Source organism: Trichechus manatus, unplaced genomic scaffold, assembly GCF_000243295.1.
Source record: "Trichechus manatus latirostris isolate Lorelei unplaced genomic scaffold, TriManLat1.0 scaffold00088, whole genome shotgun sequence".
Lineage (NCBI taxonomy): Eukaryota > Metazoa > Chordata > Mammalia > Sirenia > Trichechidae > Trichechus > Trichechus manatus.
Window position 1 is genome coordinate 6992000 of NW_004444024.1, and position 15203 is coordinate 7007202.

Below are 15203 nucleotides of genomic sequence, written 5' to 3' on the forward strand. Positions count from 1 at the left end.
AACTGGATTATCCATCTGCAAAAAAATGAAACAAGACCCATATCTCACACCATGCACAAAAACTAACTCAAAATGGATCAAAGACCTAAATATAAAATTGAAAATGATAAAGATCATGGAAGAAAAAATAGGGACAATGCTAAGAGCCCTAATACATGGCATAAACAGTATACAATCCATAACTAACAATGTGCAAATACCAGAAGAGAAACTAGGTAACTGCGAGCCCCTAAAAATCAAACACTGATGCTCATCAAAAGACTTAACCATAAGAGTAAAAACAGAACCTACAGACTGGGAAAAAACTTTTGGCTATAACGTATCCAATAAGGGTCTATTTGCTAAAATCCACAAGATATTGCAACATCTCAACAACAAAATGACAAATAATCCAATTAAAAAATAGGCAAAGGATATGAACAGACACTTCACCAAAGAAGACATTCAGGCACCTAGCAGACACATGAGGAAATGCTCCCCATCATTAGCCATTAGAGAAATGCAAATCAAAACTACAATGAGATACTACCTCACTGTAACAAGGCTGGCACTAATCCAAAAAAACACAAAATAATAAATGTTGGAGAGGTTGTGGAGAGGGTGGAACACTTATGCACTGCTGGTGGGAATGTAAAATGGTATAACCGCTTTGGAAAACGATGTGGTACCTCCTTAAAAAGCTAGAAATAGAAATACCATACATTCCAGCAATCCCACTCCTAGGACTATATCCTAGAGAAATAAAAGCCGTCACACATATAGACATATGCACACCCATGTTCACCGCAGCATTGTTCACAATAGCAAAAAGATGGAGACAACCTAGGTGCCCATCAACAGACGAATGGATAAACAAACTATGGTACATACACACAATGGAATACTATGCAACAATAAAGAACAATGATGAATCTGCGAAACATCTTACAACACGGATGAATCTGGAGGGCATAACTCTGAGTGAAATTAGTCAGTCACAAAAGGACAAATACTGTATGAGACCACTATTAAAAGAACTCAAGAAAAGGTTTAAACACAGAAAAAAGCACTCTTTGATGGGTAATAGGGTGGGGAGTGAGGAGGAGGGGAATTCACTAACTAGGTAGTAAACAAGGATCAACTTCGGTGAAAGGAAGGACAACACACAATACAGGGGAAGTCAGCACAACTGGACTAAAGCAACAGCTAAGAAGTTTCCTGGATACATCCAAAAGAAGAAGAAGATTTAAAAAATAAAATGCTGTTGGTATTTGGATCAGAATTTCATTGTATTTGTAGATTGCTTTCAGCAGAATTGACATTTTCACGGTGTTGAGTCTACCTATCCATGAGCATGTATATTTTTCCATTCATGTAGGTCCCTTTTGGTTTCTTGCAGTAGTGTTTTGTAGTTTTCTTTGTATAGGTCTTTTATGTCCCCAGTTAGATTTATTCCTAAGTGTCTTATTTTTTTAGGGGCTATTATAAATGGTACTGCTTTCCTGATTTCCTTTTCATAGTTCTCTTTACGGTGTATAGGAATCCAACTGATTTTTGTACGTTTATCTTGTATCCTGCTACTCTGCTGATTCCATCTTTGATCTCTTCTATTACTCAGTGGTTTTTAAGCTAGGTGTTATTCAGTTTCCATGTATTGATTTTTTCCTTCCTCTTCCTATTATTAATTTCTACTTTTATGGCATTGTGATCAGAAAAGAAGCTTTGTACTATCTCAATGTTTTTGGATTTTTTTTGAGGGTTGCTTTGTGGCCTAAGATGTAGTCTATTCTGGAGAAGGTACCATGTGTGTTGGAAAAGAATGTATACTTTGTCACTTGTGGGTGGAGTGCTGTATATGTTCATAGGGTCAAGATGATTGATTGTGGCCTTTAGAGCTTCTGTATCTTTGTTGAGTTTCTTTCTAGATGTTCTGTTCGTTACCGAGAGTGGTGTGTTGAAGTCTCTTACTATTATTGTGGAACTGTAAATTTCTCTTTTCAGTGCTGTTAGTTTGTTGTATATATTTTGGAGCCCTGTCACTGGGTGCATAGGTATTTATTATGGTTATGTCCTCATGGTAGATTGTCCCTTTAATCATTATATAATCTCCTTCCGTGTTTTTTATGGTGGATTTTGTTTTAAAGTCTATTTTATCTGAGATTAGCACTGCCACTCCTGCTCTCTTTTGGTTGCTGTTTGCTTGATAGATTTTTTTCCATCCTTTGATTTTTAATATATTTATGTCTTTGTTTCTAAGGTGTGTCTCTTGTAGACAGCATATTGATGGGTCCTGTTTTTTATCCATTCTGTCACTGTCTCTTCATGAGTGCATTTAAACCATTATTCATTGGTGTGGGTTTATTGCTGTCATTTTGTAGTGTTTTTTTTTTTTTCTTTTTTGTGGTGCTGACATTGTCTTTGTTCTTCTTACTCTCCCATGCTGAGTTCCTTTCGTTTGTGGATTTTTTTGTTTGTTTCATTTTTGTAGAATTTGTGTTTACTGAGACTTTGTTTTTCTTCTTCATTCTGATGAGTAGGTTTGTTAAATTTCTTTGTGGTTACCTTGAAATTCATCCTTATCTTCCTAAGTTTAAACCAGTCTTTTATTACTTGATATCGCCTTGACTTCCTCTCCATCTGAAAGTTCTATACCTACAATATTTATTCCCTCTTTTATTGTTTGTTGTTTACAGATTGATGCTCTGGTTCCCTGTTTTAAATTATTTTCATTTTGTTTTATCCTTGAGAGTTCATTACCTATGTTGGTATCTGGCTGATGCTGTCCTGTGTCCTAGATTCAGGTTGTTTTCTGAAGTTGTTTGTTCTCTAACCCAAGGACTCCCTTGTAAGGAAGTTCTTACAAGGCCTTACAAGTTCTTGTAAGTTTAGTTTTTACATATTCCTTAACTTCTGTTTATCTGGAAATGTCCTACTTTTGCCATCATATTTGAGTGAGAGTTTTGCAGGATATATTACTCTTGGTTGGCATTTTTTTCTTTCAAGGTTTTATATATGTCATCCCATCGTCTTCTTGCCTGCATGGTTTCTGCCAAGTAATCAGAGTTTTGTCTTATTGTTTCCCCTTTGTACATGGCTTTCATTTTTCTTGAGCTGCTTTCAGGATTCTTTGTCTTTGTTTTGGTGAGTGTGATTATGATATGTCTTGGTGACTTTCTTTTGGGGTCTATCCTATATGGGGTTTGTTGAGCTTTTTGGTTGGTCAGCTTTTCATCTTTTATGATATTAGGGAAGTTTTCTGTCAGCAGATCTTCAATGATCCTCTCTCTGTTTTCCGTTTTCTCCCCATGTTCTGGAACTCTGATCATGTGCAAATTTTTGCTCCTGATTGTATCCCACATCATTCTCAGGTTTTCTTCATTCTTTTCTCTGATTTTTCCTCAAAGTGGTTTCCAAGGATTTGTCTTCAATTTCACTGATCTGTCTTCAATTGTTTCAAACTTGCTCCTAAAACCTTTTTTTGCACTGTCCATTTCTGAAGTCTTGTTTATCTTTTGGATTTCTAATTGCTGTTTTTGTATGATTTCTAGTTGTTATTTTGACAATTTTGTTCCTGTATTATTTTCTTGTATTCTTCCATTGCTTTGTCTGTTTCCCCTGATTTTGTATTTTGCCTGATTTTGTCTCTTTTTTCCTTATTTTGTCTTGGTTTTCCTTCATCTCTTTCCTAATCTCTTAAGAGAGCCCTAAATATTAGACTTTTGAATTCCCTATCAGATAGTTCCAGCGCCTTTTCGTCTATAGGAAGGTCATCTGGTGTTTTATTTTGGTCACTTACTGGGGCCATCCTGTCCTGTTTTTACTCCATATTCTAAAGAGAAACTAAATATTCCAAAATTAATTTATCATTTTAACAAAGAGAAAAGCAAATTAGTTTTACAATAACATTTGTTAGTGAAGCATTCACAAGCCTTTTTTTATCTTAAAATAAACCCATTAAACTGAGCCTACACATTTCATTGCTTCTTACTATACTCATTATTTTCAGGTAGTTTAAATCAAAGTAAATAAAGTTCACTTTCTCTTAAACCCTCTGCAACTTATTATACCAGCTCATTTGTCTTTTACTGTTTTATTTCATTTTACAGAACATTCAGACACTTTAAATCAGCCATACCACTAAACCCAATGTTTCATTCAGTTGTCTTTTTTCTTTTCATAGCAAGACTTTCTTGAAGAAAGTAGTTTGTTGATTTACATTCCATCGTGTGTGTGTGTGTGTGTGTGCATATATATGTATATGACATATATGTTATTTAGTTGCTATCAAGTCCACTGCAACTCATGATGACTGTTACAGACTGAATTATGTCCCCCCATAATTAGTGTCATAAATCCTAATCCCTGTGGTTGTAATCCCATTTGGGAATGGGTTTTCTTTGTTATGTTGAAGAAGTCATATTAGTGTAGGGTGTGTTTTAAGCCAATCACCTTTGAGATATAAATGAAGCAGATTAGGACACAGGAGAAAGCAAAGATGGGAGAAAATAGACGCCTTGCCACATGAAGATCAGCAAGGAGCCAAGGAATAAGGACCTTCCCCTTGGAGCTCTGGTGGCGAAGTGGTTAAGAGCTCATGCTGCTAACCAAAAGGTTGGCAGTTCGAATCCACCAGTTGCTCCTTGGAAACACTATGGGGCAGTTCTACTCTGTTGTATAGGGTCACTATGAGTCAGAACCAACTTGATGGCACACAACAACAACAACCCAGAGCCAACAGACAGCAAGCCTTCCTCTAGAGTCAACATTCTGAATTTGGACTTACAGCCTCCTAAACTGTGAGAGAATAAATTTCTGTGTGTTAAAGCTACCCACTTGTGGTATTTCTGTTACAGCAACAGTAGATAACTAAGACACTGATCCCATGTGTTATGGAGTAGAGCTGCCCCACAGGGTTTTCTTGGTTATAATCTTAACAGAAGCAGACTACCAGACCTTTTTCTTCATGGTAGTGCTGGGTAGGTTCAAACTGCCAACTTTAGGGTAGCAGTCAAGTGCAAACTCTTTGCGCCACCTAGGGATATATATAATGTCTGGGGTCATTCACCTATGAGTTGAATAAGTGGGCATGTCACTTACCCTTTTTGAGTTTAAGTTGTTTCATTTTTAACATAAAATATTTTAGGTCAAATTATAACAATGCATTTAAGTTTTTTTGAAAACTGTAACTTATTGTTACTGTTTGTAGCATGTCCAAGAAGGGTCCAAAGTACTTTTCAGTGACCACCATCATAGAATTTATATTCTATCTGTCCATTTTATCTCCCTTAGTAGACCGTAAATGTCTTGAGAGCAGGAATTGTGTTTTATGAGCATACAGAGTTTGCTTACTGGATGAATGAATGAATGACTCAATGAATGAATGATTATCTAGTGTCTAGGGATGAGTAAACAAGTTTGAGTGTTATACTCCCCTATTCCCTGTTAACGTCATTGAAAGTGTACTGTTAGTGGCATTGGTAAGTTAATTTTCCTGAAACACTGCACTGCAAGTAGTATTCACTGCCACAAAACCAAGTCCAATGCAAGTTCTTATAATTGGATTACAACCTTCTTCCTGATCCAGCTACAATTTATCTTTAATCTAGGTACAACACAAAGTTTTAGCACTGGTGCCAGTTGGTCAAAAATAAATCCAAAGCTTTTCTATTTTCCCTAATAAGAAATTTCACTGAGGAATTTAAACTGTTAGGCTGTACTTCCAAGGCTTGCGCTGTATCACCCAAAGTGAAAGACAAGATTTTGGTAATCACCTAAAATTATCCAACTCCTATTGATGAGATCAGTATCCTTAGGAAGCTGTTTCCCAGTTAATATGCTATCTCTTCAGGCTCCTTATAAACAGACAGTGTCTATGGAGCGTTTGGGAAGTTATACAATTTGGTCTAACAGCGCGATAGAACAATTAACCTTGGCCATGGGTTGGCAGCAGAAAGCCTGATTCCCACATGTTATGGATTGATTTGTGTCCCCCCAAAATGTGTGGCAACTTGGCTAGGCCATGATTCCCATTATTGTGTGACTGTCCACCATTTTGTCATCTGATGTAATTTTCCTACTTGTTGTAAATCCTACCTCTATGATGCTGAGGCAGGATTAAAGGCAGTTATGTTAATGAGACAGGACTCAATCTATAAGATTAGGTTGTGTCTTAAGTCAATATCTTCTGAGATATAAAAGAGAGAAGCAAGCAGAGAGACAGAGGGACCTCATACCACCAGGAAAGAAGCATGGGGAGCACAGCATGTCCTTTGGACCCAGAGTCCCTGTGCTGAGATGCTTGTGGACGAGGGCAAGACTGATGACAAGATGACAAGGACCTTCCCTCAGAGCTGACAGTGAGAGAAAGCCTTCCCCTGGAGCTGGCACCCTGAATTCAGACTTCTATCCTCCTAAACTGTGCGAGAATAAACTTCTGTTTGTTAAAGCCATCCACCTGGGGCATTTCTGTTATAGCAGCACTAGATAACTAAGATACCACATATTAAAAGAACACAGGAATTTCACAAGACATGCAATCAACTATTGTGGAGTTGTAAGTATATTTTCTCTGAGAACTGCTGTGATAAATATTCACTATTACATTCCAAGAATACCTTTCATCCCCTATTTCCAGCTCAAGGACATTTTCTTTCATTTACGTATTATTTACAAAAATAATCATTATTAGTAAACTTGGTATAGTAGTTTGAATATTTCCCCCCAGAAGGTATGTCCACATCCTAATCCCTAGAACCTGTGGATATTACTTTATATGCCCAAAGATGTGATAAAGTTAAGAATACTGGAAGAAAGCTAATCCTGGATTATGTGGGTGGGCTCTAAATACAATAATATGTATCCTCATAAGAGAGAGGCAGAGGGAGTTTAGAGACAGACCCTCAAAGGAGACCACACACAGAGAAGGTGACTGGACCACAGAAGCAGAGACTAGAGTGAAGCAGCCACAAGCCAAGGAGAGCCAAGACATGTTAGGCAAGAAACAGATGCTCCCCCACAGCCACCAGAGTGAGCACCGCCACTGATACCTTGATACCAGATTTCTGGCCTCCAGAACTGTGAGAGAATAAATTTCTGTTGTTTTATGCCACCAAGTTTGTGGTAATTTGTTACCGCAGCCTTAGAAAACTAATGTAGTTGGTATAACTTATCTTTATATTATCCTCAGTTACCTCTGTACCTGGACATTTAGGACTTTTATTCAATTTATAGGACTAACTCATGGTTTTAAGTGTTTAAGTCTTGTTTGAGGATTTGATATGCTATAATACTACAAAGGAAATTGTAAGGGAACCTTCAAAGCAGAAGTATGATTGGGAATTAGATTGATTTATATGATCAAGTTTAGTTGTAACATCCCTGCACTGGCTATATAGCAATAGTTATCAGCCTAACATCTCTTAAGATTCTTTGTTGATTAGAGTATTTTTTGCTCCAAATTCACTTTAGAAGCATTAACTGCAGATTTGCCTATCATTTGGGTTTTACCAGGAGTTGGTAAATGGTGACATATCCAGCATATTTACAAACGCTACACTAGCCAACTGAGCGGGGGAGGTGAATTAGAGTTAGAGTGATGATTGTCCCCAGTAAAGCCTAGAGTTAGGCAGGCGTATTAGTTTCCTAGGGCTGCTATAACAAAGTACCACAAATGGGTGGTTTATAAGAACAAAAATTTATTGTCTCATAGTCTATAGACTAGAAGTCTGAATCAGGGTGTTGGCCTTAAGGATTCCTTCTGAGGGCTCTGAAGGAGAATCTGTCCCATGTCTCTCTCCTAACTCTGATGATTCCTGATGATCCCTGGTGTTTCCCGATTTGCAGATGCATCACTTCAATCTCTGCTTCCATCTTTACAAGGCCATCTTTCCCCTGTGTGTCTATCTGGGTCTCTTCTCTTTTATAAGGACACCACTTATATTGGATTAGGACCACTTACATTGGATTAGGACCTACCATACTTTAGTAGGAGCCTTGGTGGCGAAATTGTTAAGATTGTGGCTGCTAACCAAAAGGTCAGCAGTTCAAATCTACAGCTGCTCAGTTCTACTCTGTCCTATGGGGTCGCTGTGAGTTGGAATCCATTCGATGGCAATGGGTTTTTTTTTTTTTTTTTTTTTTTTTGGTATACTTCAGTAGGACTTCATGTTAACTTAATGAATAACATCTTCAAAGACCCTATTTCCAAACAAGGTCATGTTTACAGGTACCAGGGTGTCATGGATTGAATTGTACCCCCCAAAAGTATCTGTCAACTTGGCTAGGCCATGATTCCCAGTATTGTGTGATTGTCCATCATTTTCTCATCTGATGTGATTTTCCTATGTGTTACAAATCCTACCTCTATGATGTTAATGAGGTGGGATTAGCAGCAGTTATGTTAATGAGGCAGGACTCAATCTACAAGATTAGGTTGTGTTTTAAGCCAATCTCTTTTGAGATATAAAAGAGAGAAGCAAGCAAAGAGACATGGGGGACCTCATATCACCAAGAAAGTAGAGCCAGGAGCGCGTGTCCTTCGGACCCAGGGTACCTACACCGAGAAGCTCCTAGTCCAGGGGGAGACTGATGACAAAGACCTTCCCTCAGAGTTGACAGAGAGAGAAAGCCTTCGCCTGGAGCTGGAATCCTGAATTCAGACTTCTAGCCTCCTAGACTGACAGAATAAATTTCTCAAGCCATCCACTTGTATTTCTGTCATAGCAGCACTAGATAACTAAAACACAGGGATTAGGACTTAAATATCTTCATAGCAGACTGGGATTGAGGCATATCCAAAATGGGTCCTGCCTGCAAAGGACTCTAGGATTGAGCAAGAGTGACTTATCAGACAGTAACCCTGTAACAGGGACATTAACCAGACTCCCCTCTCTTCTCTCCTCTCTGGAGTTAACAGCTACTGATTAACTGGCTTTCAGTGCAAATCTAACCATCAATTAGTAAATTAACCCCCTAGAACATCCCTATGACCGCTTCTGCAGCAGTTTCTAGACTTCACCTTCCCCTTTAGACATCAGTGTCACATTCCTTTCCCGCTTTGGATAAACAAATTATGGTACATACACACAATGGAATACTATGCAACCATAAAGAACAATGATGACTCCACGAAACATCTCACAACATGGATGAATCTGGAGGGCATTATGCTGAGTGAAATTAGTCAGTCACAAAAGTACAAATACTGTATAAGACCACTATTATAAGAACTCAAAAAAAGGTTTAAACACAGGAGGGAGAGGGATATTCACTAACTAGATAGTAGATAAGAAATATCCTAGGTGAAGGGAAGGACAGCACACACTACAGGGGAAGTCAGCACAACTAGACTAAACCAAAAGCTAAGAAGTTTCCTGAATACAACCAAACACTTCAAGGGACAGAGTAGTAGGGGCAGAGGTCTGGGGACCATGGTTTCAGGGGATACCTAGCTCCACTGGCATAACAAAGTTTATTAAGAAAATGTTCTGCATCCCATTTTGGTGAATGGCATGTAGGGTCTTAAAAGCTTGCAAGTGGCCATCTAAGATGCATCAATTGGTCCCAACCCACCTGGAGCAAAGGAAAATGAAGAACACCCAAGACACAAGGAAAATATTAGCCCAAGAGACAGAAAGGACCACATAAACCAGGGACTCCATCATCCTGAGATCAGAAGAACAAGATAGTGCCCAGCTACCACCAATGACCACCCTAACAGGGAATACAACAGAGTCCCTAAGGGAGCAGGCGAAAAGAAAAGTAGGGTGCAGAACTCCAATTCTAGTAAAAAGGCCAGACTTAATGGTCTGACTGAGACTGGAGGGACCCCAGAAGACAAGGCCCCAGGACTCTCTGTTAGCACAGAACTGAAACCATTCCCAAAGCCAACTCTTATAAGACATAAAATGATACCCGTGAAGAGAGTACTTCTCAGCTCAAGTAGATACATGAGACTAAATGGGCAGCTCCTGTCCGGAGGTGAAATGAGAAGGCAAAAAGGGACAGGAGCTGGTTAAATGGACATGGGAGATCCGGGGTAGAAAGGAGGAGTGTGCTGTCACATTACAGGGAGACCAGCTAGGGTCAGATAACAATGTGCGTATTAATTTTTGTAAGAGAAACTAAGTTGAACTGTAAACTTTCACTTAAAGCACAATAAAAAATATATATACTGAAGTTGTTAAGGATTTCATTTTACTCGGCTCTACAATCAATGCCCACGGAAGCGGCAGTCAAGAAATCAAACAACATATTGCAATGGGCAAATCTGCTACGAAAGACTTAACGAGACAGTAGATAAGTGGTAACTTTGGTGAAGGGCAAGACAGACAGTACACAATACTGGGAAAGTTAGCACAATTTGACTAGGGCAAAGTTACAGAAACTTTAGACACATCCAAATGCCCTAAGAGACCGAACTACTGGGCTGAGGCCTGGGGACCATGGTCTTGGGGAACATCTAGCTCAACTGGCGTAACATAGTTTATAAAGAAAATGTTCTACATCTGACTGTGGTGAGTAGTGACTGGGGTCTTAAAAACCTGCGAGTGGCCATCTAAGATACATCTGCTGGTCCATTCTGGCTGGAGCAAAGAAGAATGAAGAACACCAAAGATACAAGAGAAAGTAATGGACCACAACTACCACAACCTCCACCAGACTGAGCCCAGAAAAACTAGATGATGCCCGGTTACCACCACCAACTGCTCTGGCAGGGATCACAATAGAGTGTCCCAGGCAGAGCTGGAGAAAAATGTAGAACAAAACTTGAACTCACAAAAAAAGACCAGACTTAGCGGTCTGACAAAGACTGGAGAAATCTCAAGAGTATGGCCCCTCAGCACCCTTTTAACTCAGTACTAAAGTCACTCCTGAGGTTTATCCTTCATCCAAAGATTAAACAGGACCATAAAACAAACAATAATACATGTAGCTCAACCATGTATACAAGACTAAATGGGTACACCAGCCCAGGGGCTAGGACAAGAAGGCAGGAGGGGACAGGAAAGCTGGAAGAATGGAAATGGGGAACCCGAGGTCAAGAAGGTGAGAGTGTTGACACGTCACAGGGTTGTCAACCAATGTCACTAAACAGTATGTGTATTAGTTGGTTAAAGAGAAACTAATTTGCTGCAAAAGACCCCCTGAAAGTGTTGAAAAGCAAAGATGTCACTTGGGACATGAATCATCCCTTTGTCCATCGTTTCCACACTGTATACACTACCTGCCCATTAGTCGCTTAGTAGCCAACTCGGTTATCAGATCGACTGTCGTCGTATTGCAGTGCTTGTGTTCAAGTAACCCCTATTTTAGTTAATAATGGCCCCAAAGTGCAACCGTGTGATGCTGGCAATTTTGATATGCCAAAGAGAAACCATAAAGTGCTTCCTTTTAAGGGCACTGGCACATATATGTTCCTGCTACATTTTCTGCCCCTAGAGGTTTATTGGCAGGCATTGGAGCCACTTTAGTGCATAGTGGCAGACGCTTGTTCAACTGTCTGAAAAAACAAGGAAGTTGGTCTTTGCCACATTTGAGTGTTGACAGCTATTTGTATAAGGGGATGCTTCTCAGAGGAGTGATTGTGTGAAATTTTTGTGTCTTTTGGCTTCTGGACAGTGAGATAAGGCTTGCAAGTACGTTTACTATTTCCTTTGTGTTACTGGAACGTTACATTTATCGGCATTCAGAAATATTCAAGTAAATGAGTTATTTTCAGGGTGAAAACCGTGTGTGATGTACTTCCTGGGCTATGGGACCGATATATACCACATGTGTGATGTGCTTCATGGAACATGGGACTGATATGACCCACTTGCATTAGTCACCTCCCTTATGACATCGTTTATAAAGTACTTGCCTCCCTGACGGAGAGCACCTCCCAGTCAAGACAACCAGAAGGCGATGCAGAGAATGCAGCACTCAGAAGAAACTTACTCAAACAACAGTTATGTGCAGTAAGTGCAAAGTGCCTTTATGTGTCATCCCTTGTTCTCTAAAGTTTCACTCAAAATCAAACTGATAACAATTATGTGCAGCAAGTACAATGTTTATTTAGTATTTTGTGTGTATTTTTGGAAAGCTGAGATAATAATAATGAGATATTGTGTGGCTCAAGTGTAACCAGGAAGTGTGATGCACTTCCTGGGCCATGGTACCGATATGGCCCACTTGCAATCGGTATCTCATTTTTTCAGATAATAAAAAAATGCCAACAATGATTCACTATCCATTCCATTAGTGAAGAAACACGGCATCACCAAAAAATTCCCCCCAAAATGCAGCTTTTAAAGGATTAAGTGAAAAGGTGAAAGTTCTCAACATCATTACAAGAAGAGGGGTGAGTACAGTACAATAAGGTATTCTGAGAGAGAGAGACCACATTTATGTAACTTGTATTACAGTATATTGTTATAATTTTTCTATTTTATTATTAGTTATTACTGTTGATCTCTTACTGTGCTTATTTTATAAATTAAACTATCGTAGGCATGTATGTGTAGGACAAAACATAGTATCCATAGGGTTTGGTATATCTGCAGTTCAGGCATCCACTGGGGGTCTGGGAACAAATGCCCTGCAGATAAGGGGGAGCTATTGTACATGATAAGGGGGGACTACTGTATATGGTAGGCACACTACAAAATTTTATGAAATGCTTGAACAAAAAGGAATTATATGACAAGAGTAAGTTTACAAGTATGTCTTCAGACTTTCCAGTGAATGTAGAAAGCAGCGATTCAACTGAATGAATACTGGAAAGACCCTCCTGCCAGTGCTAGAATGCTGCTGCCAAACTGGGATACAACTGTGTGTACACTTGCCTATCTTCACCTCTGGCTGTATCTCAAAGAACAGCACATGCAGAGAGATTCAAAACAGGTTTGTTGAGCTGCGGACTGTACCTTACCCATGGTTCTATTACCTTCAAAAACCACCTGCCTGCATTCAGACTCGACAGGAAATCCCACGTGAAGAATTCACTTCTGTTGAGGGCGGCACTGGGTAGCACCTCCTCAATATTGGTTGTTCGTTTCAAGTTATGGTCATGCATGAGGAACGGCACGCTATCGTAACTGCAGATAGAGGGAAAAAAGGTAAGGGTGCATAAGTTGAAGGCAGCTATCTTGGTAGAGAGGATCCTTGAAAGCCCATCAAGGTCACCAGTCTTATTAGGGTTCCTTCCTCCCTCACAAATCTCAGTAAAGCACTAAGTACCAATCATTTATACTTTGATGTCAATATTTTCCTGCTCTAGGGATCAATATTCCATCATGATGCATAATAATCGTATTAGTGATGGTGAAAGAGTAGATTCTCTATTCAGGGTATTGTCAGCATCAGGAAAAGTAGCAGGTACAGTATTGACCTGAGAGTAAGGTGAGTAGAAGTGGGAGTCCTGAGCTCCCCAGGACCACAGCAAGCAGGTATCCACATAATCTTTGTGTTTTTCTGACTCCTTCCCTGTCTAGGAACCTGTCCAGGGTATTTATGATCCTAGACTCTCACATCATATGGTATCACTAGACAAGTTTCTGGTCCCGCTATTTGCTATTTGCCTTGGGGAATCTCTGTTTCTATTTAAAAAAAAAAAAAAAAAAACTCTCTTGCCTTCTCAATAAAATATCCCAATGGCCACTAGGGAGTATCAGGTTTGGTAGTTACCCTCTTGCCACAAACAACTGGAAATGTGGACAAAAAATAAAGGAAATAACTGTTTTCAGTCAATGCACAACAGGGAGCACAGTATTGAAATGTATGCAAATGAATACAGAACATATCACAATTTGTGGGATGCCACTAAAGCAGTATTTAGGGGTATATTTATAGCACTAACTACCGTGTTAATAAAAGAAATAATGCACACCTAAGTTTGTTTGTGAACCGCTCCCTCTCCCCTCGAAGTAAGCACGCTGTGCTAATTTTTTATAGCAACGTAAAAAAAAAAGTTAGCATAGCCGCACTTAGGAAAATACCTTGTGGAGAGGTGGGAGCGGATGGTAAACAAACGTAGAAGGCACACGTTTAATACTTTACATATTTGTGTAAAAATACGGTATAAAAAGGATAATACATCTTTATCAAGTGGAATCTACCCCAGGGATGCAAGATTGGTTCAACATTTGAAAATTAATCAATGTAATTCACAATATTAACTAAAATACAAAGTCCATATGATTATATCAGTAGATGCAGAAAAAGCATTTGAGAAAATCTAACATCTATTCCTGATAAAAATTCACAGCAAATTAGAAATAAAAGGGAATTTTCTCAACCTAATGTAGGGCATTTATGGAAAACCTCCAAACAACATCATATTGAATGCTTTCCCCCTCAAATCAGGAGGAAGGCAAGGATGTCCACTCTCACCACTTATATTCGCCAGTGTACTTGTAGTTCTAGCTAATGGAACATGACAAGAAAAAATCAAAGGCATCCAGATGGGAAAAGGAGAAGTGAAACTGGCTTTATGCCCAAAATAACATGATCATCTATGTAGAAAACTGAAACATACAATAAAAGTTACTAGAACTAATAAATGAATTTAGCAAGGTTGCAGGACACAAGATCAGCATATAAAAATCCATTATATTTTTATATACGAAGGTCTTTGAGTGGTACAAACAGTTAAGCGCTCGACTACTAACCGAAAGGTTGACTGTTCGAACCCACCCAGAGGCACCTTGGAAGACAGGCCTGGCAATCTACTTCTCAGAGATCACAGCCTTGAGTGCCCTTCGGACTAATCTTTTCCTTGTATCCTGTTCTCTTCACACACCCTTGCTCCCAAAGGGATGAGACCAGTGGAGTATCTTAGATGGCTGCCCACAGGCTTTTAAGACTCCAGACTCTACTCACCAAGGCAGAATGTAGAACACTGTCTTTATAAACTGTGTTATGCCTATTGAGCTAGATGTTCCCTGAGACCATGGTCCTCACAGCCCTCCGCCCAGCAATTCAGTCCCTCAGGGAGTTTGGATGTGTCTAGGGAGCTTCCATGACCTTTCCTTGGACAAGTTGTACCGATTTCCCCAGTATTGTGTACTGTCCCACCCTTCACCAAAGATACCACTTATCTATTGCCTATTTAGTATTCCCACCCCTCTCATCCCTCGTAACCAACAGATTGTTACTTTTTGCATGTAAACTTTTTCATGGGTTTTTACAATAGAGGTCTCATACAATATTTGTCCTTTTGTGATTGACTTATTTCACTCAGCATA

The 15203-nt window shown here is 39.3% G+C and overlaps 1 protein-coding gene across 1 annotated transcript in view; it reads right to left on the bottom strand.

Annotated features, from left to right (window-relative positions):
- Positions 1-15203, bottom strand: part of GDPD4 (glycerophosphodiester phosphodiesterase domain containing 4) — a 116407-nt gene that overhangs the window by 62687 nt on the left and 38517 nt on the right. Inside the window, exons 9-10 of the mRNA XM_023736500.1 lie at positions 12905-13055; positions 12814-12819 (exon numbers count right to left, since the gene is read on the bottom strand). Coding sequence (XP_023592268.1) covers positions 12814-12819; positions 12905-13055 — 157 coding nt within the window. The remainder of the gene's footprint in view (positions 1-12813; positions 12820-12904; positions 13056-15203) is intronic.